The 22,346-nt window shown below is 46.7% G+C and overlaps 1 protein-coding gene across 1 annotated transcript in view; it reads left to right on the top strand.

Moving 5' to 3' along the window:
- The window catches only part of FANCC (FA complementation group C), a 333,078-nt gene that overhangs the window by 3,860 nt on the left and 306,872 nt on the right, over nucleotides 1–22,346 (top strand). Inside the window, exon 2 of the mRNA XM_077299602.1 lies at nucleotides 2,835–3,057. Coding sequence (XP_077155717.1) covers nucleotides 2,896–3,057 — 162 coding nt within the window. The 5' untranslated portion in view covers nucleotides 2,835–2,895. The remainder of the gene's footprint in view (nucleotides 1–2,834; nucleotides 3,058–22,346) is intronic.

Here is a 22,346-nt window from a genome sequence, read left to right as displayed (position 1 = left end):
ACTGGGATCACCAACTTGCCTTGCTCACTAGGCCACCTGACAGTCCAGATCCTCAGACGGGCTGTAGCTCCCCCAATGCAGTGCCGTTGCAGACTCTGCCTCCACTCCTTCCCATGTGCTCTTCAGGAAGCCTACTTCCAGGACTTCCAACACAGGCCACTCAGTGCTCTATTCAGGACGTCCGTCCCCACCTGGGACCGTCCAACACACAAATCTCTCAGTGCGCTTAGGGATCCGATCCTACTCCCAGGATCTCCCAACACACCAGTCTTCCAGATCCACGGCCTCTCAATGTGCTGTTCAGGGATCCGGTCCACACATAGAACCTCCCAACACACAAGCCGTCCGGGATCTCACACACTCTCCATTACAGAGAACATTCAGGTCCATACACAGGAACCACTACAGACTCCATTGCAGAGCCCACTACACCTCCATTTGATCACACCATGGTCACATTATGTAGTTGTAACCACTCCCATAGATGGGAGTTGTGTGTGGCTAGATCGACCCACCCAGCTCTTGAACTAGCCCAGTAAGCCTCACTTCATAACTATACAAACACTTGTGGGACTACAGGTCCCAGAACAACAACATTACTTCAGGCTTACAGCGCAGACTCCCTCTGCGACTCATCAGCCATTTACAACTCTTCCAGTCACTGTTTCACCATCATCATAACCACAGATATGCCTCCATGCATATCCCGAGGAGCACACACAGCGCCCCCTAGCTGCAGCAGGGGTCACTGCATCACAAGGGATATATGGCACGCGCAATGCAGTTTAGAGGGATATATGGCACACGCAATGCAGTTTGGGGGCTATATGGCACACGCAATGCAGTATAGAGGGATATAAGGCACACGCAATGCAGTTTGGGGGCTATATGGCACACTCAATGCAGTTTAGAGGGATATATGGCATGCGCAATGCAGTTTAGGGGCTATATGGCACACAATGCAGTATTGAGGGATATATGGCATGCACAATGCCGTTTAGAGGGATATATGGCACTCAATGGAGGTCAGAGGGCTATATGGCACACAATGCAGTATAGAGGGATATATGGCATGCACAATGGAGTTTAGAGGGATGTATGGCACTAAATGGAGGTCAGGGGGCTATATGGCACACAATGCAGTTTAGAGGGATATATGGCACTCAATGGAGGTCAGGGCTATATGGCACACTGCAGTATAGAGGGATATAGCATGCACAATGCAGTTTAGAGGAATATATATTACACAATGCAGGTTGGGGATATATGTGTCACACAATGCAGTATAGAGGGATATGTGGCAATCACAATGCAGTTTAGGGGATATATGGCATGCACAATGCAGTTTAGGGGGATATATGGCATGCACAATGCAGTTTAGGGGGATATATGGCATGCACAATGCAGTTTAGGGGGATATATGGCATGCACAATGCAGTTTAGGGGGATATATGGCACACAATGCAGTATAGAGGGATATATGGCACATAATGCAGGTCGAGGATATATGTGTCACACAATGCAGTTTAGGGGATATATGGCATGCACAATGCAGTTTAGGGGGATATATGGCACACAATGCAGTATAGAGGGATATATGGCACACAATGCAGGTCGAGGATATATGTGTCACACAATGCAGTTTAGGGGATATATGGCATGCACAATGCAGGTTAGTGGGATATATGGCACATAATACAGTATAGAGGGATATATGGCACACAGAATGCAGTTTGGGGGGTATATGGCACACGCAATGCAGTTTGTGGTTATATATGGCACACACAATGCAGTTTGGGGGGATATATTGCACACAATGCAGTTTGGGGGTATATGGCACACACAATGCAGTATAGAGGGATATATGGCACACAATGCAGGTCGTGGATATGTGTGTCACACAATGCAGTTTAGGGGATATATGGCATGCACAATGCAGTTTAGGGGGATATATGGCATGCACAATGCAGTTTAGGGGGATATATGGCACACAATGCAGTATAGAGGGATATATGGCACATAATGCAGGTCGAGGATATATGTGTCACACAATGCAGTTTAGGGGATATATGGCATGCACAATGCAGTTTGGGGGGATATACCAGTATTGCACACAATGCAGTTTGGGGTTATATGGCACACAATGCATTTTAAGGGGATATATGGGACACGCAATGCAGTTTAGAGTGATCTATGACGTGCACAATACTTTTCTGAAAGTAGACGTATTGTAATTTTTTTGAGCAAAAAGTGCTAAGTGCCAATTTTTTACATCTTCTTTCCATTCCTCGGCTATGTGCACACGTCAGGATTTCTTGCAGAAATTTTCTGATCAAAACCGGACATTTTCTGCAAGAAATCCGCATACGTTTTTTGGGGGTTTTTGCACCTTTTTTGTGCGTTTTTTTCGCGTTTTTTTTCCGGAGCTTCCCAATGCATTAAATAGCCGGAAAACCGCGAAAAATCCACAAAATTAATGAACATGCTGCGTTTTTTACTGCGATGCGTTTTTTTCGCGGAAAAAAATGCATCATGTGCACAAAAATTGCAGAATGCATTAAAAATGATGGGATGCTTATGTACGCTTTTTTTAAGCGTTTTTCCTGTGGAAAACGGCCGAAAAAACTCGGAAAAAACACAAAAAACGCGAAAAATCCTGAACGTGTGCACATAGCCTAAGCTCCCTCTGTTCAGGAAATACCTAGCAGCTGCCCAAGGGCAGGAGCATCACTTCTGCTTTGGGTAACTGTAAAAATTGTGCTGTGAATCTGCATAATTCTAAGTGCATGATTAAAATGTCATTTGCCTAATCTTGGATGATTTCCTCCTTTCAGGCACACTTTGACATGCGTTTCTAGATTCTTTTTACTGTGGCTCTGTGTCACCCACGTAACAATGACCAGCATACCAGTCCCTGAGATCCATATTGAGCACTGGCTAAATAAAGTTGTGGTGTGGGGGAGTACAACCTCGATGGAAATCCAGCAAGATGTCTGCCTACATTTAACTGAATTACACGAGTTCCTATTGAAGTTGTATGAAACAATAAAGCATATGGTAAGTGACTTGCTGTAATTCGCCTTTGTGTGTGATCATGGTATTGACATTGACCTGATCCGTTTTTATCAGCACAGCAAATATGGGTTTAAATTACATAAGTAGTCTGTCCGTTCTCATTATTTATTGTTCATAATTGCATCTATTATTCCCTTAGCCTCACATGAAAAATATCTTCAGTGTGGTAGCCGCAACAGATGTTTTAGATCAAACTTCAATTTTTTAGTGTTGTCCATAGTGTAGGCTTCATTTTTCTTTTACTACCAGAACAGTGCCAGTCAGCATAGCTTCAAGAACATAATATTGCACCACATCACATGGCACATAGCCTGCAATACTTGTCTGTACTCCTCCACGTACACCAAATAGTTATAAGGTAAAATGCAAGTGGTTAGGACCGAACAGCAGCTTTGAAAACTTACCTTTTTAATTTTTTCTGGACAACTTATCAAAAAATCACAAACAGAAAATATTTTTTACAGAGACATTGAAAAACCATAATAAATCATTATGATTTTTGGTGATGTATGTCCATGGCCCATAATTCTTATTTGGAGGCATGAGTTGCTACACAGTGTGAACTATAAAATGATGATCATTAAATCCTAATAATCTGTAAATTTCTTCAGCGTCGAAAAAAAAATCACAGATGCATCAAATATTTTTTTACTGGCAAGAAAAAAGTGCTCTATTTTTAGGAACTGTCCATGAGTTTTTGGATGGTTGACAGCCCTGAACAGGTTAGTGTAAAAATATTTATTAAAGAATGAGAAACAAATGAAATGTATTTAATGGTTTGGTCATAAAAGTGACGTTACGGCAAGAGAGCGCACTGTCAGTGTGCATTGTAAATAGAAAAAACAAGAAGAGATCTGCTCCACCCCCGAAAGTGACATCACATGCGGGGGCTGGCCTGGTCCCTGCTTTTCCTTCATGACAGGTAATCTTTTTATCCTAACCCCAACACACCCCTAACCCTAATCCCAACCATAACCCTAACCACACCTCTAACCCCAACACACCCTTAACCCTAATCCTAACCACAACCCTAACCCTGACATACCCCTAACCCTAATCCCAAATGTAAACGTAACCCCCAACTCTAGCCCTAACCCTAACTTTAACCCTAACCCTAACACACTCCTAACCCTAACCCTAATCCCAACCCTGACACACCCCTAACCATAACTCTAACCGCAAACCTAACCCTGACACACCCCTAACCCTAATCCCAACTGTAAACGTAATCCAAACCCTAGCCCCAACTTTAGCCCCAACCTTAAAGGGAACCTGTCACCCCCGCCCCCAGTCGTTTCAAACTAAAAGAGCCACCTTGTGCAGCAGTAATGCTGCATTCTGACAAGGTGGCTCTTTTAGTTCTGGGTGCTGTACCTAGAGAAATAATCAGTTTTTTAATTTGTAAGAAATACCTGGTCTTCAGTCCTGGAGGCAGGCGTTTCCCCCCTGCTTTAGAGGCCGCACGGCTGTCACTCACATCTTCTTGGCGCCGGGCGCCGCCTTGTCCTCACCGCTGTTTTCAAAATAGCCGGCGCTTGCGCTCTTTTCCCCTGCCTGGTGCAGGCGCAGTGAGCGCTGCCCGTCTTTCCTCATATGCAGCCCAGCTGACTGCGCCTGCGCGGCCGCCCTGCCTGTGAATCCCAGCCCCGCAATGTGAATAAATCATAAGTCACTACGGGGCTGGGAATCACAAGCAGGGCGGCCGCGCAGGCGCAGTCAGCTGGACTGCATATGAGGAAAGACGGGCAGCACTCACTGCGCCTGCACCAGGCAGGGGAAAAGAGCGCAGGCGCCGGCTATTTTGAAAACAGCGGTGAGGAGGAGGCGGCGCCCGGCGCCAAGAAGACGTGAGTGACAGCTGTGTGGCGTCTAAAGCAGGGGGGAAACGCCTGCCTCCAGGACTGAAGACCAGGTATTTCTTACAAATTAATTAACTGATTATTTCTCTAGTTACAGCACCCAGAACTAAAAGAGCCACCTTGTCAGAATGCAGCATTACTGCTGCACAAGGTGGCTCTTTTAGTCTGAAATGACTGGGGGGGGGGTGACAGGTTTCCTTTAACCCTAACTTTAGCTCCAACCCTAACCCTAACACTCCCCTAACCCTAACAATAGCCCTAACCCTAACTTTAGCCCAACTCTAACCCTAATGGAAAAATGGAAATAAATATTTTTTCTTATTTTATTATTGTTTCCTAACTAAGGGGGTGATAAAGGGGTTTTTTATTTACTATTTTTTTCTTTTGATCACTATGATAGGGTCTATCACAATGATCAAAATGAACCAACAGGAAAATTCTCCTATTGTTGCCGGGTGCCGGACGGCCGTCAGATCTCGGCGGGCGCACTGCGAATGCGCCCGCCATTTTCTTACCCTAAGAAAACGCCAGGAGGACCCAGGGACACCAGCAGGTACCGGGGGAGGGATCGGGGACCCTATTTCTCTCAACTCTGATGTGCAATCACATCAGAGGAGAGAGAAATTAAATGGCAAATCAGACTTTTGTTTTTTTTTTTAGGCCGTCATTATACTGTTAATAATGTCGATTGCAACCCCAGGGTCTGTAAAATCCGACCCGAATCATGTTCTCTGGGGTCTCGGCTACCCCCGGCAGCCAAAATCCCAGAGAAATTCCGACTCTGCGGGAAGCTATACACTTTTTAACAGCCCTGTGGTTTAAGTACCCTTAACTACAACCGTTAAAGGGCGTATCGGCGGTCGTTAAAGGGAACCTGCCACCCCCCTGGTGTTTTTAAGTTAAAAAGCCACCTTGTGCAGCACTAAGGCTGCATTCTGTCCAGGTGGCTCTTCTTTTTGTGCTCCCTTCTAACGCTGCAATATTAATTTTTATAATTTTCGCACCATACCTTTAGTCTGTCCGGGGTTCACGTCTTTTCCCCCGGACACAACCGCCTCCCAGCCATCAGTCAGCCCCTGAGTGCGCCGTGTGCTGCCTCTTCTGTCTTCAGTCGCGTACCCGGCGCCTGCGCTGTGCTTTCCTTTTTCGGGCATGTGCCGTTTGCGCTGCCCTTCAACTCACATCACCTGATGTATTCATCTCGCGCCTGCGTGTAGCCCAGGCTCGAGATCCCGCCCCGCAGTGTGTTCTGATTTATTCACACTTGTATGACTTGTATATAAGGCAAATAAATAACCAAATACAAAAATGCTCCTCCACACCTTGGGCTATGTTCACACGTAGCATTTTTTATGCATTTTTGAACTTTAACATTGCTTTCAACCAAGACAAATGCATTCACTGGGAAATGTCATTTTAACATTTTACAACCTTATCTGGCCATGTGGTGTGTGACACATCATCAGACACATCCTGTTTCATTTATGAAGGAGGGACTCTGAAGGTCACAAAGCCTATTTTTATAGGGCCATCAGGTGGCCAAAACTATTCTTAAAGGGCCAGCAGTCGGGCCACACTATTCTTAGCCATCAGCCGGGTATGCTTTGTTGTTCCCATTATTAAACACTGGGTCTCCTATACTGTTATTGCGTATGCCGTGAGTGGCAGGGCTGCCAAAAATTTGGAGGCACTTCAATGCCCCTTTGAAGAGACGTAGAGGAGGGCCTCATGAAAAAATGTTCCCATTATTAGGAAGTGGGTCTCCCATAGTGTTTGCTTATGCAGTGAGTGGCATGGCTGCCCAAAATTTGGACGCACCCCAATACCCCTTTGAAGAAACGTACAGTAGGGCCTCCTGAAAACAATGTTCCCATTATTAGTAAGTGGGTCTCCCATACTGTTTGCCTGTGCAGTGAATTCAAGAGCTTCCAAAAATTTGGAGGCACTCTAATGCCCCTTTGAAGAGATGTAGAGGAGAGCCTCATGAAAAAATGTTCCCATTATTAGGACGTGGGTCTCCCATACGGTTTGCCTATGCAGTGAATGCAAGGGCTGCCAAAAATTTGGAGGCACTTCAATGCCCCTTGGAAGAGAAGTGGAGGAGGGCCTCATAAAAAAATGTTCCCATTATAAGGGAATGGGTCTCCTATACTTGTAATGCCCATGCACTAAATGCATGGGCTGATAAACATTTCCCCCTGGGGGGTATACATGAACATACTGTATAACCATTTTTTTTTTTGCGAGCATCATAAACACCCTTTCAAAAAATTATGTGGGTGGTGCATCATGGACCACGGTCACCCTGGTGATATAGTGGAGATTGAGGATGAGAGTTGCAAATAGCCAAAATCAGGAAGCGTATACATGGGGTACATGGGAATAGACCTCCCAAAAAAGACACTGGATTTGAGTTTGTTACGTTGCTATCATTCGGTGGTGTTGAGAAGTCTGGCCCAATCCAGCCCTTGTTCATTTTTATCAGTCAGCCTGTCATCATTTTCAGTTGACAGGCAGATATGCTTATCAGTTATAACTCCACCAGCGGCACTAAAAACCCGCTCTGACAACGCTAGCGGCAGGTCAGGCCAGGACCTCCAAGGCGTAGAGAGCCAGTTCATGTCACATTTCCAGCTTGGATACCCAATAATTATAAGGCATAGAGGAATCACGGAGGACGTTGGTACAGTCAGCAAAGTACTCCCTTAGCATCTTCCCAAACTTTGCACTCCTTGTGAGAGTACCCTGCGCCTCAGGGCCTGTGCGATGGGAGGGTCTGAGGAAACACTCCCAGAACTTTGACAGTGTTCCCCTGCCTCTGTTGGATTGGAGTTGTCTCTCTCGCCTGTACTCCTTGGTTGTCCAATGAACTGTGACCTCTGCCGCCAGCGTTTTCAGATGGGAATTTTTTTTAATAATTCCGCAACAAGGGCCTTCTGGTACTGCCCCATTTTAGTAGACCTGTCCGCCTCAGAATAAGAGATAGAAAGTTCTCCTTGTAGCGTGGGTCTAGAAGAAGTGTCACTAACCAGTAATGACTGTCACCCAAAATTTTGAGAATGCGAGGGTCACGGGAAAGGCAGATTAACACAAACACAGCCATACGTTCCAGACTGCTAACAGGCAAGACTTCCGTGTCCTCACCAAGAGGACGACTGACCATACTCTCTTCCTCCTCCCTGTCCTCAGGCCATCCACGCTGAACTGATGGTATGACGGTTGTGGAGGTAGTACTGACTATAGCACATGAAACTAGCTCCTGTTCTTCCTCCTCCTCTTCCTCATTGTCACCCAATCCATGTTGGAATGAGATGAGGCTGGGCTCTGTGTAATCACCCTGTATAGTTCCTTGCTCCATCTCATCGTGCTCTGCCTGCAATGCATCCTCTTTGATTGTGATCAGAGAGCGTTTCACAACACAGAAGCGGGATGGTGACACTAATTATGGCATTATCGCCACTCACCATCTTGGTGGAGTCCTCAAAGTGTTGGAAGATGGTACATATGTCTGACATGCATGCCCACTCCTGAGGTCTTATGTGTGGAGTCTGAACTTAATACAGACGGCCTTGTTGATGCTGGAAGTCAACAACTGCCCTCTTCTGCTCACAAATCCTTTCCAACATCTGTAGTGTAGAGTTCCAACGTATGGGGCATCACAGATCAGTCGGTGAACCGGAAGCTGCAAATGCTGCAGAAGAACAGCAAGGGCGGCTGAAGCTTTAGCTGACTTTTTAAAATGAGCACACAGGAGGCGTACTTTGACAAGCAGCTCCGGGTAGGTTTTGAGAAACCGCTGAACCACAAGGTTAACCACATGGGCCAGGCAATGTCCGTGTGTGAGCTCGCCTCAGAGCCGCCACCAGGTTCCAGCCATTGTCACACACGACCATGCCTGGCTGTAGGTTCAGCGGTGTCAGCCTCAGATCTGCCTGCTCTTTCAGAGCTGTCCACAACTCTTCAGCATTGTGCGGTTTGTCACCTAAGCAGATTAGCTTCAGCATAGCCTGTTGCCGATTGGCTGAGGCAGTACATCCAGCTTGTGACTAATGTGGTCATTTCGGAGATGGAGGCCGAAGAGGAGGAGGGAGGATGAGGTGCAGGAGCTGTAGACTGTGGGGGCAACCCTGATTGATGTAGGGTTTGCAATCCTCGGTGTCGGGAGGACGTGTTCCATCCCAAGGTCTGCCTGGGTACCGGCTTCCACTATGTTAACCCAGTGTGCCGTCAGTGAGATGTACCATCCCTTCCCACAAGCACTTGTCCACATGTCCGTGGTTAGGTGGACTTTTCCAGTAACTGCATTCTTGAGGGCACGGCTAATGTTGTGGGACACGTGTTTGTGTAATGTGGGGATGGAACATCAGGAGAAATAGTGGCGGGTGGGGACCGAATACCGAGGGACGGCCGCCGCCATTAGGTTGCGGAAAGCTTCTGTCTCCACGAGCCAAAAATTCAATATTTCGAACGCAAGCAGTCACGAAACATGTGAATTTAGTTGTATGGCCTGTGAGGCGTTGGCTGCGTATTTGCGCTTGCGTTCCAAGGACTGTGATATGGACAACTGAACGCTGTGCTGGGACAAGGACGTGGACGTGCTGGGACAAGGACGTGGACGTGCTGGGACAAGGACGTGGACGTGCTGGGACAAGGACATGGACGTGCTGGGACAAGGACGTGGACGTGCTGGGACGTGGACGTGCTGGGACAAGGACGTGGACGTGCTTGCTGATGGTGCTAGTTGAGTGTGTGCAACGACAGGTGCAGGGCAGGAGGCATCTTCGCATGCACCATGGACGGGATTGGCTTGCACACACAACAGTGGAAGAAGCAGTGGTGTCACCTGCAGACACTGTTCCTGGACCCTGGGGTTTGGCCCACAAAGTCGGATGCTTTGCTGCCATGTGCCTGATCATGCTGGTGGTGGTCAGGCTGGTAGTTTTGCTACCCCTGCTGATGCTGGCCTTGCAGGTGGTGCAAATGGCCTTTTTGGGGTTATCGGAAGAGTCTTTAAAAAACAATCAGACTTGGGAGGACCTAACAGTGGGACTGGCAACTTCCGTCGTGTTGGTGTTACGGGGAACGGTTGCCTGCCTTCTGTCTGCGGCCACCACACTGCTTCTTTCTGACTGTTGGGGTGCTATGCCTCCATCCCCCTGTGTGCTGCTGTCCTCGCTCTGCATGTCCTTCTGCCAGGTTGGGTCAGTTACTATATCATCCACCACCTCGTCTTCCACTTCCGCACCCTGGTCCTCCTCCTGACTTTCTGGCAATTGTGTCTCATCATCGTCCACCTCTTGTGACACTTTCCCACCATCTCCTTCATGTGACCGTGGCTGCTCAAAAATATGGGCATCGCTGCGTGCGATCTCCTCTTGCCCCGCTTCAAGTGGACCGGATGAGAGGCATTGCAACAAAATTTAAAGGGAGGCCAGAAATGGTAGAATTTGGAGCGCACTTTTTATCTCTGATCCATGTGTGACGGACAAACCACAGTTTTTTAAATAGCTGGCCTGTAGGTAACCATTTTTATTAGCAAACTGGTGCCAATAACTTCGCTTAACACATTGCAACAAAATTTAAAGGGAGGCCAGAAATGGCAGAATTTGTAGCTCACTTTTTATCTCTGATCCGTGTGACGGACAAACCACAGTTTTAAATACCTAGCCTGTAAAAAAAATTATTCCTGATACCTGGGGCTATGTCTACAAATATCTGTAATAGCAGCAACAGCAGACAGAACTGGAATGGACCCTCTTGCTATATGCACTGCAGTCTGTCACATACACTGCCTGCCTGCCTAGCACTGATAACTATGCAGATTTATTAGTTCTCAGAAGGACTGTTAGTTGAGATGGATATGTGTATAATATATTGTATACCCACACTAAGTAAGAACCAATCAAATTTCTCCCTAGCTCAGCAGCAGCTTTCCCTACACTACCTGATTCCATCATGCTGTCGGTCACCGCCCATGTGCGGTATTGCCTGTCACCTTTTAACCATGTCCTCTGTCTATTGATCTTTTTTGTATGAATAAATATTTTTTGCATATATTTATGATTTTGTTTTGGACTTTTTTCCACTGAAAGTTTGTCTGTGGTGATTTTCTGCCTGATTCCATAGTACACTGTGACGAGCATGGTGGCGCCAGGTCTGATACAGACCTGATGACGCTGTGCGGCCAGCCAATCACTGTAATGCCAGAACCAACGTGTCTGCGGCATTACAGTGTGTGGCAGACAATCCCTGCATGTTCATTGGCTTTCTAAAGAGCACCAAACATGCAAGGCGGGGACCCGAGCTCCCTCCAAGCAACCCCAGAAATACTAAGGGAGCTCCGAGCATCTCTAGCAGTGAGATGCTCGGGCGAGTAACTAGTAGTGGCGAGTATGCTCGCTCATCAATAGTAAACACGCATAAAAGCGATTAAAGTGCCTTGCAATACATTGAAAATTTGACTTCATAGTTATTATACAATGTATATGGTTATAACCAAAGTGATCATACAGATCGTGCAAGCAGCAAAAAAGCCCTGTGCAAACTTATAATCAAAAATGGTAATTACGGTACTCCTCCTGAGTTCAGTGCAGGTCAGGCTGTGAGGGAGCGCAGCTTCAGTGACGGCATCTCCTCATTCACCAGTAGTTTTCAGCCGGGGCGGTCGCATCTTGGCACCATCCTGGTGGAAAACTGTATATACCCCAGATATGGATTATGGCATGGGACACAACTACGGACAGGTATGGGTATATTGTTGGTTTATTTTTTTACTTTTAGTACAGGAGATCGAGGGTGTCGCATGGATTAGGAGTATCAATAAAATGGTAAAACTGTGTTGTGTTTTATTTCATTTAAAGACTTTATTCTGGCTGTGTCTTTATTTAACATGTACCAACTATAGGATTAGTAATGGATAGGTGTCTTATTGACTCCTCTCCATTACTAAGCCGTGCTTGTTGTCACCTTACAATACAATGGTGACATTAACCCCACAACTATTACCCCACTTGCCACCACTACAGGGCAAGTGGGAAGAGTGAGGCTAAGTGCCGAAGTTGGCGCATCTTAAAGATGCGCCTTTTCTGGGGCGGCTGAGTGCTGCCATTTTTTTTCAAATAAATAATCGTTTATTAATTAAATACATGTCCAGTAATTTGCACACACACTGTACTAATTGTATTTGTCACTGACATCTATATCTCTACCTATTCTATATTACTGTATGTAATCCATTTCTTTTATCCTGTCAGCTCCTGCAGTGCATTTACAGAACCCGACATGTACCGTACTACCGGCATTTCCTCTATCCATCCCTCTGTGCAATATAAACAAAAAAAAACAAAAAAAAAAAAATATATATATATATATATATATATATATAGTGGGGCAAAAAAGTATTTAGTCAGTCAGCATAAAATGCAAATGAAATGATAAAAAAACAGACAATGTGATTTTCTGGATTTTTTTTCTCAGTATGTCTCCCATAGTTGAGGTCTACCTATGATGTAAATTACAGACGCCTCTCATCTTTTTAAGTGGTGGAACTTGCACTATTGCTGACTGACTAAATACTTTTTTGCCCCACTGTATGTATATATATATATATATATATATATATATATATATATATATATATATATATATATATAATTACAGCACAGACCAAAAGTTTGGACACACCTTCTCATTTAAAGATTTTTTCTCTTCGCCACGACAGCACCCACTTGAGAGAGGGGATCTGCCCCCTTAGGAACAGGAGACCCTATGTGAATAAACGGGGCGGTCCCCCTCGCTCCCACAGTTGGTTTCCTGTTCCTAAGGGAACCCATGGAGAAGAGGATACCTAGCCTGGATGCCGCCTGTGCGGTTTACCTGTGAGGACGGCAGGGGCTCCAGTGCTGGAAGTAGCGTCGGGGGTCCTGGTGTCAGTTTTCCCCCCTCTGCTGGCAGGCTCCGTGAGGCCAGAGCAGGAGGTCGCATGGATCACGGGCAGGAGGACGCATCAGCGGGCCTGCGGCAGGTATTCATGCTCGATGCGCGACGCTACTGCTAGCGATATGCGCGAGTGTGTAACTGCCATTTGGCTCCCCTGGAGGTGATGTGGAAGCGTCCAGGGCGAGAGCAGAGGAGAGATGACGCCGGGCAGTGCACACAAGATCCAAGATGGCCGCGACCCGGAAGTGGAGGACTTCCGGGTTCAACAGGAAGAAGATGGCAGCGCCCAGCATTAAATGACACCGGTTCTGATTCCTCGGCGTCCAAGCATGGCGACGCCACCTCAGGACTCAGCGGTGCCTTCAGAGGTCACAGCTAACTTCCCTCGCAGCAGCGCAAGCAGCGGACGAAAATCCTCCTCAAAGAGCACAAAAGAGAAGAGATCTGACCGATCTTCATCTCAGCCTGCGCTTGCATCTCCTCCTCTACGGCCGGTACCTTGACCATCTGCTTCACTGGGGTGAGTGTGTACCCTCCTACCCTCCCTATTAAGCTAATCATGGCCCCTCTTATTTATATACCCTAGGCAAAAAAGTGATCGGAAAAATCAAAGCACAGACAATGTGCCTTATGTACCCAGCCCCTCCCGGATAATTACACAAAGAAAATGTGTTATGTCTGTATTGAGAGCACCTTACGTGAGGAAGCCTCTGTAAGATCCGAGGACATCAGACAGATGTTCAGGGACGAGTTACGAGCGTTCCGTAGTTCAGAAAGTATTCCTGAAACTAAGAGCAGAAAGTGTAATTCTCCAAGATCAGATCATTCTTCTGATAAGGAAGATACGGATGTGTCCCTGGAATATAATTCCTCGGAAGGGGAGCAAGATATGTGCTTTGTACAGACAGTATAGATAATCTTGTCAGGTCTGTATGTAACACCATGGGTATAAAAGAAAGTAAAGACCTTAGGACATCGCAAGATATAATGTTCGCAGGATTGAAAAAAAAAAAAAAAAAAAAAAAAAAAAAGGCCTACCTTTCCCGTAATAACACCAATCAAAGATCTGGTTAAGAAAGAATGGGAGAGTCAGGGGCAGAGAGGATTACCATCGTCATCAAAGAGGCGTTATCCCTTTAAGGATGAGGACATGTCTGCGTGGGTTAAAACCCCGAAGGTAGACGCAGCGGTGGCATCTACGTCCAAAAAATCCTTACTGCCTGAGGAAGATTCTGGTTCCTTACAAGCCCCCCTAGATCGTTAAGCTGACTCTTTGTTAAAACGGGCATGGGAATCATGTACTGGGGCATTCAAACCGGCTATATTTATTATTATTATTTATTTATATAGCACCATTAATTCCATGGTGCTGTACATGAGAAAGGGGTTACATACAGGGTTATAAATATCATTTACAGTAAACAAGTTTACAGTGACAGACTGGTACAAAGGGGAGAGGACCCTGTCCTTGCGGACTTACATTCTATGGGATAGTGGGGAAGAGACAGAAGGTCAGAGGTGCAGCAGCTCTGGCGATGGAGAGGCGGCTGCTCTGGAGATGGCGAGGCGGCAGAATGGTTATTGCAGGCTGTAGGCTTTCTTGAAGAGATGGGTTTTCAGGTTCCGTCTGAAGGATCCGAGGGTGGTGGATAGTCGGATGTGTTGAGGCATGGAATTCCAGAGGATGGGGGATATTCGGGAGAAATCTTGGAGGCGGTTGTGTGAGGACCGAATAAGTGTGGTGGAGAGTAGGTGGTCTTGGGAGGATCGGAGGTTACGTGAGGGAAGGTATTGGGAGATTAGTTCAGAGATATAGGGAGGGGACAGGTTGTGGATGGCTTTGTTGATCAGTGTTAGTAGTTTGAACTGGATTCGTTGGGGAATTGGGAGCCAGTGGAGGGATTTGCAAAGGGGAGAAGCAGGGGAGTAGCGAGGAGAGAGGTGGATTAGCCGGGCAGCAGAGTTGAGGACAGACTGGAGTGGTGCAAGAGAGTTAGCGGGGAGGCCACAGAGGAGGGTGTTGCAGTAGTCGAGGCGGGAGATGATGAGGGCATGCACAAGAGTCTTAGTAGACTGTGGGGTGAGGAAGGGACGGATTCTGGCAATATTTTTGAGTTGGAGGCGACAGGAGGTGGCAAGAGTTTGAACGTGCGGTTTGAAGGACAAGGCAGAGTCGAGAGTTACTCCAAGGCAACGGATTTCAGGTGCGGGAGAGAACGTGATGCCGTTTACCATAATAGATAGATCAGGTGGGGGGGATACGTGAGATGGGGGAAAGATGATGAGTTCGGTTTTGTCTACATTGAGTTTTAGGAAGCGAGAGGTGAAGAAGGAGGATATGGCTGACAGAAACTCCGGGATTCTGGACAGAAGAGAGGCGACATCTGAGCCAGAGAGGTAGATCTGAGTGTCGTCCGCATACAGGTGTAACTGGAAGCCATGGGACTTTATGAGTTGCCCTAGGCCAAGGGTATAGATGGAAAAAAGTAGGGGCCCTAGGACAGAGCCTTGAGGGACTCCATCAGAGAGAGGGCGGGATGAGGAGGTAGTGTGGGAGTAGGAAACGCTAAATGTGCGGTCGGAAAGGTATGAGGCAATCCAGGACAGGGCAAGGCCTTTGATGCCAAGGGAAGAAAGAATCTGTAGCAGTAATCAATCGACTGTGTCGAAAGCAGAGGACAGGTCAAGAAGGAGGAGGATGGCGAACTGTCTGTTAGCTTTGGCTGTGAGTAAGTCATTAGTAATTTTTGTCAGGGCAGTTTCGGTGGAGTGGTGGGGGCGGAAGCCAGATTGAAGGTAGTCAAGGATAGAGTTAGATGAGAGGTGGGAGGAAATTTGAGCATGGACATGCTGCTCAAGGAGTTTTGAAGCAAACGGGAGCAGTGATATGGGGCGGTAGCTTTGTATAGCAGTTGGGTCAAGGTTAGTTTTTTTGAGGATGGGTGTGATGGTGGCATGTTTGAAGGCAGAGGGGAAGGTACCAGAAGATAGCGATAGGTTGAAGAGATGTGTTAGGGCTGGAATGAGCATGTTAGTGAGGTTGGGGAGCAAGTGGGAGGGGATGGGGTCAAGTGCACAGGTAGTGAGGTGTGATTTGGAGAAGAGGTGAGTAAGCTCTCCTTCAGTGATGTTGGAGAAGGAGGTTATTAGGGGAGGGCAGAGGTCTGGTATATGGAGTGGTTGTGGTGGTGTAACCGTTAGGGTTTGCCTTGTTTGGTCGATCTTGTTTTTGAAGTAGGTGGCAAAGTCCTCGGAGGAGATGAGGGGAGTTGGGGGTGGCAGTGGTGGGCGGAGGAGGGAGTTGAATGTGCTGAACAGTTGTTTTGGGTTGTAGGATAGTGAAGATGCAAGGTTAGTGAAATAGGTCTGTTTAGCGGAGGTGAGGGCTAATTTGAAGTCAATTGTAGCTTGCTTGAAAGCAGTGAAGTCGTCTGGCAGGCGTGTTTTCTTCCAACGTCGCTCTGCAACCGTGGATGCTTGTCTAAGTTTTTTTGTGAGATTGTTATGCCAAGGTTGCCTATTGGTTCGTCGCACTTTGCCATGCATGAGAGGGGCGACTGAGTCTATGGCTGATGTGAGAGTGGAGTTATAGAACGCGGTGGCGCTGTCCGTGTTGTGGAGTGAAGATATGGATGATGGGTAGGAGAGAGTCTTGAGAGTCTGTGAATGTCTAGATTTGCGAGGTTTCTGCGTGGATGTGGTAATGGCTGGACATGGGGGGCGGGTGAGGAGGACATATATCAGCTACATGTACGGCAAGGTCCATGTTAGTCTGGCTTAATGACCTGGAGGAAGGTCTAAAAGGGCGCCTGTCTAGAGAAAAACTGATCTCTTCTTTACCCCTAATCAGAGGCGCTACAGCATTTTTAGCGGACTCATCTGCAGACTCTATCAGGTTGGCTGCCAAGACAGCAGGCCTCACTAACGCGGCCCGTCGCGCCCTGTGGCTAAAAGATTGGAAGGGAGACGCCCAAACAAAAACCAAATTATGTGGCCTTCCTTGCCAGGGAGAGCATTCCGAAGACCCATCCTTAATAAAAGAAGGGATTTTAAAAAACCAGTACCGCTGGGCCAATAGAGATAACAAATAAAGAGGCTCTTTTTTCGGGAAACGTCCATTTAAAATGGAAGACAAACCGCGTTAGTGCAGATTTGCCAGTAGGTGGCAGATTGTCCTTTTTCACCACACAATGGTATGGAGTAACATCTAACTCCTGGGCGACTAGCCTCATAACTTCAGGCTTAAAATTAAAGTTTGCCCGAGTCCCTCCGGACTCATTCCTATTGACTTCTTTAAAGTCTCAAGCCCAACAACAATTTTTGGAACAGGAAATAATTCATCTCCTATCCAAGAGAGTATTAGTGGAAGTTCCGTTCCATCAGAGGGGAAAAGGTTTTTACCCCCCTTTATTTTTTATCCCAAAGCCTGACGGATCATATAGGACTCTAATAAATTAAAAAAAAAAAAATTGAATCTCTTTCTAGTAAATCAAACCTTCAAGATGGAATCAATTAGGTCCACAGTAAAACTTCTATTCCCTGGGTGCTTTATGGCAGTCCTCGACCTAAAAGATGCATATTACCATCTACCAATTTATATTGAACACCAGCAATATCTGCGTGTAGCAATCATGACCAAGGGGCAAATGCGTCATTTTCAATACACAGCAAGGCCCTTCGGACTGTCAATAGCTCCCAGAGTCTTTACTAAACTAATGTCGGAAGTAATGTTGTTTTTAAGATTAAAAGATACCCTTATAGTTCCATGTTTAGATGACCTTCTGGTGGTAAAAAACTCCCCCTCACAATGTGAACAGCGCCTATCTGATACAATCTCATCTCTACAGGAAATGGGATGGTTAATTAACTGGGAAAAATCCAGATTATCTCCAACAACCCGTCAGACATTTCTGTGTCTTAGGGTACCGTCACACAGTCACACTTTGATCGCTACGACGGCACGATCCGTGACGTCGCAGCGATCGTATGAGTATCGCTCCAGCGTCGTAGACTGCAGTCACACGTTGCAATCACGGCGCTGGAGCGATGCCGAAGTCCCCGGGTAACCAGGGTAAACATCGGGTAACTAAGCGCAGGGCCGCGCTTAGTAACCCGATGTTTACCCTGGTTACCAGCGTAAAAGTAAAAAACAAACAAACAGTACATACTCACATTCTGGTGTCTGTCCTCCGGCGTCTCAGCTTCTCTGCACTGTGTAAGCACAGCGGCCGGAAAGCACAGCGGTGACGTCTGACGTCAGACGTCACCGCTGTGCTCGCTTTCTGGCTGGCCGCCGCTCACAGTGCAGAGAAGCTGAGACGCCGGAGGACAGACACCGGAATGTGAGTATGTACTGTTTTTTTTTTTTTTTACTTTTACGCTGGTAACCAGGGTAAACATCGGGTTACTAAGCGCGGCCCTGCGCTTAGTTACCCGATGTTTACTCTGGTTACAAGCGAACACATCGCTGGATCGCTGTCACACTCAACGATCCAGCGATGTCAGCGGGAGATCCAGCGACGAAAGAAAGTTCCATACGATCTGCTACGACGTACGATTCTCAGCAGGATCCCTGATCGCTGCTGCGTGTCAGACACAGCGATATCGTATGGATATCGCTGGAACGTCACGGATCGTATGGTCGTAGCGATCAAAGTGTGACTGTGTGACGGTACCCTTAGGGTACTGTCACACAGTGCAATTTTGATCGCTACGACGGTACGATTCGTGACGTTCTAGCGATATCGTTACGATCTCGCAGTGTCTGACACGCTACTGCAATCAGGGACCCTGCTGAGAATCGTATGTCGTAGCAGATCGTTTGAAACTTTCTTTCGTCGCTGGATCTCCCGCTGTCATCGCTGGATCGTTGTGTGTGACAGCGATCCAGCGATGCGTTCGCTGGTAACCAGGGTAAACATCGGGTTACTAAGCGCAGGGCCGCGCTTAGTAACCCGGTGTTTACCGTGGTTACCAGCGTAAAAGTAAAAAAAAAAAAAAAACGTACATACTCACCATCTGATGTCTGTCAGGTCCCTTGCAGTCTGCTTCCCGCTCTGACTGTGAGCGCCGGCCGGAAAGTGAGAGCAGATCACAGCGGCGACGTCACCGCTGCGCTCTGCTCTCACTGTACGGCTGCACTCAGTCAGAGAGGGAAGCAGACGGCAAGGCACCTGACGGACATCAGATGGTGAGTATGTACGGTTTGTTTTTTTTTACTTTTACGCTATTAACCACGGTAAACATCGGGTTACTAAGCGCGGCCCTGCGCTTAGTAACCCGATGTTTACCCTGGTTACCAGCGAACCTCGGCATCGCTCCAGCGCCGTGATTGCAAAGTGTGACCGCAGTCTACGACGCTGGAGCGATACTCATACAACGCTGCGACGTCACGGATCGTGCCGTCGTAGCGACGAAAATTGCACGGTGTGACAGTACCCTTATCCTAGACTCTGAATGTCAGCGATGCTTCCTCCCAGAATCCAAACAGTTAAAAAAAAAAAAAAAGTACAATCCGTTATTAATAACCCGGTAATTTCCCTTAGAGAAGGTATGTCTCTTTTGGGTTCCTTTACATCATATATTCTGGCGGTTGCATGGGCTCAATTCCACACTAGGCAGTTACAATACACAATTTTACGGGAAGATGAAAAATTACAAGGCCATTTGAGTAGTCACCTCTGCCTCCCATTAAATGTGTTAGAATCTCTCCACTGGTGGTTAGAACCAGACCATCTGATCGGTGGAGTCCACTGGGTGATTAAACCTTCAAAAATAATTTTTACTGACGCCAGTCTTACTGGTTAGGGAGCACATTTGGAAGACCAGATAGTTCAGGGCCAATGGTCTCTTAGTGAGTCGAATGAGTCCTCTAATGGAAGAGAGCTGAAAGCAGTTTATCATGCCATATGGAAATTCCTTCCACAGTTACACGGAACTCACACAAGGATACTGTCAGACAACATGACATCCGTTGCATATATAAACCATCAAGGAGGAACACGATCGGGAACTCTCATGTCTATAACAGACAAGATCCTATCTATGGCCGAGATACATCTCCGGTCTTTGTCGGCATTGCATATCAGAGTAGTGGAAAATTCGAAGGCAGATTTCCTCAGCCGTCACACTCTCCACCAAGAAGAGTGGGTACTCAGTCTGCATATCTTCAAGATGATAGCCAAGAAGTGGGGCACCCCCGACATAGACCTGTTTGCAACAAGAGGCAACAGACAGGTCAAAAGGTTCGCTTCATTGTTCCTGTCCGACAACCCAGATATCCTAGATGCTCTCCAAGTTCCATGGACATTCCGACAAGCTTATGCCTTCCCTCCATTAATACTCCTTCCGACCGTAATCAGGAAGATAAGGGAAGACAAAGCGAGCATAATCCTAATAGCACCATTCTGGCCCAAGAGGCAATGGTTTTCGTGCCTCAGGGCCATGTCGGTTGCAGATCCATGGATCCTTCCAGAGACTCAGGACCTTCTCTCTCAGGGTCCCTTCAACCACCCTCATGTGAAGGGCTTACGGTTGACAGCCTGGTGTTTGAAAGGCAACTATTAAAACTAAGGGGGTTTTCAGAGAGATTGATTGATACCCTTCTACTCAGTAGAAAGAGGTCTACAACAACCATATATGTGAGAATATGGGAAAAAATTTCTAACTTTCTACCCTGCAGCTCTATCAGAAGAAATTCCTATTTCTGCAATTTTAGAATTTCTTCAGAAAGGACGTGACTTAGGCTTATCGGTCAGTACACTAAAAGTGCAGGTTTCTGCTCTAGGAGCTCTGTATAGTCACAATATTGCAGGAGACAGATGGGTAGCACGGTTCATCTCAGCATGCCAACGAGCAGAACCAATCCCGATTCCCCACATACCACCATGGGATCTTAATCTAGTTCTAGAGGCCCTAACAGGAGGACCATTCGAGCCTATACACTCAGCCCATATAAAATATGTTACTCTTAAAACAACTTTCATTGTTGCTTTAGTATCAGCCAGAAGAGTAGGCGATATTCAGGCATTATCGGTAGATCCTCCCTTTCTGTCATTTTTCCAGGATAGGATTGTCTTAAAAACAGACCCTTCTTACTTACCTAAAGTAGGGTCCAAGTTTCACAGATCCCAAGAGATCTTCCTTCCTTCCTTCTATAGTAATCCCACAAATCAGGAAGAGGAAAGGTACCATACTTTAGATGTAAAAAGAGCAGTAATAGCTTACCTAGACAGAACTAGCCCCTGGAGGAAGAGCAGGTCTCTCTTTGTTTCCTTCCAGGGCCACAAGAAAGGTTCTGGTGTCACGAAGAACACGTTGTCTTGATGGATTCAGGACGCAATTTGTCTGGCCTATTCAGCAAAAGGGGAGAATCCGCCTGAGACTGTAAAAGCACACTCTACCCGGGCGATGTCTTCATCCTGGGCTGAGAGAGCGGAGGTTCCAATAGAACTGATATGTAAGGCCGCAACTTGGTCTTCTCCTACTACCTTCTATACTCACTATAGATTGGACTTGTCTTCCTCATCTGACTTGTGTTTCGGTAGATCAGTTCTTAACACGGTGATCCCTCCCAAATGACTATCTCTGTAAGTCTCTCAAGTGGGTGCTGTCGTGGCGAAGAGAAAACACCGGATTACGTACCGGTAATGCTCTTTTATAGAGCCACGACAGCACCCCTTCACTTCCCTCCCTAATAAGTAAATTTTATATATGAGCACTGATAAGGGTGAATGGTTCTTGTAGTTAGCTATACTTATGTTAACTAAAGATAAACGATGATATTGGATTGCCTACTAATACTGGTGGGCGGTTCCTCTCATTCTCTGTAACCCAACTGTGGGAGCGAGGGGGACCGCCCCTTTTATTCTCTCCATAGGGTTTCCTGTTCCTAAGGGGCGGATCCCGTCTCTCAAGTGGGTGCTGTCGTGGCTCTATAAAAGAGCATTACCGGTACGTAATCCGGTGTTTCTGTATTTTGTATTTTCATGACTATAGTCTAGGTTCTTCAAAGTAGCCACCTTTTGCTTTGATGATTGCTTTGCATAGTCTTGGCATTCTCTTGATGAGCTTCAAGAGGTAGTCACCGGTAATGGTTTTCACTTCACAGGTGTGCCCTGTCAGGTTTAATAAGTGGGATTTCTTGCCTTATAAATGGGGTTGGGACCATCAGTTGTGTTGTGCAGAAGTCTGGTGGATACACAGCTGATAGTCCTACTGAATAGACTGTTAGCTGCTTTTTTCTTGCCATAATACAAATTCTAAGTAAAGAAAAAGAGTGGTCATCATTACTTTAAGAACTGAAGGTCAGTCAGTCCAAAAAATTGGGCAAACTTTGAAAGTGTCCCCAAGTGCAGTGGCAAAAACCATCAAGCGCTACAAAGAAACTGGCTCAGATGAGGACTGCCTCAGGAAAGGAAGACCTTTAAGAAAAATTAAGGGAACGCTAAAATCCCACATCCTAGATATCACTGA

The sequence above is a fragment of the Ranitomeya variabilis genome, chromosome 1 (assembly GCF_051348905.1).
Source record: "Ranitomeya variabilis isolate aRanVar5 chromosome 1, aRanVar5.hap1, whole genome shotgun sequence".
NCBI lineage: Eukaryota > Metazoa > Chordata > Amphibia > Anura > Dendrobatidae > Ranitomeya > Ranitomeya variabilis.
This window is presented reverse-complemented; position numbering and strand designations above follow the sequence as displayed.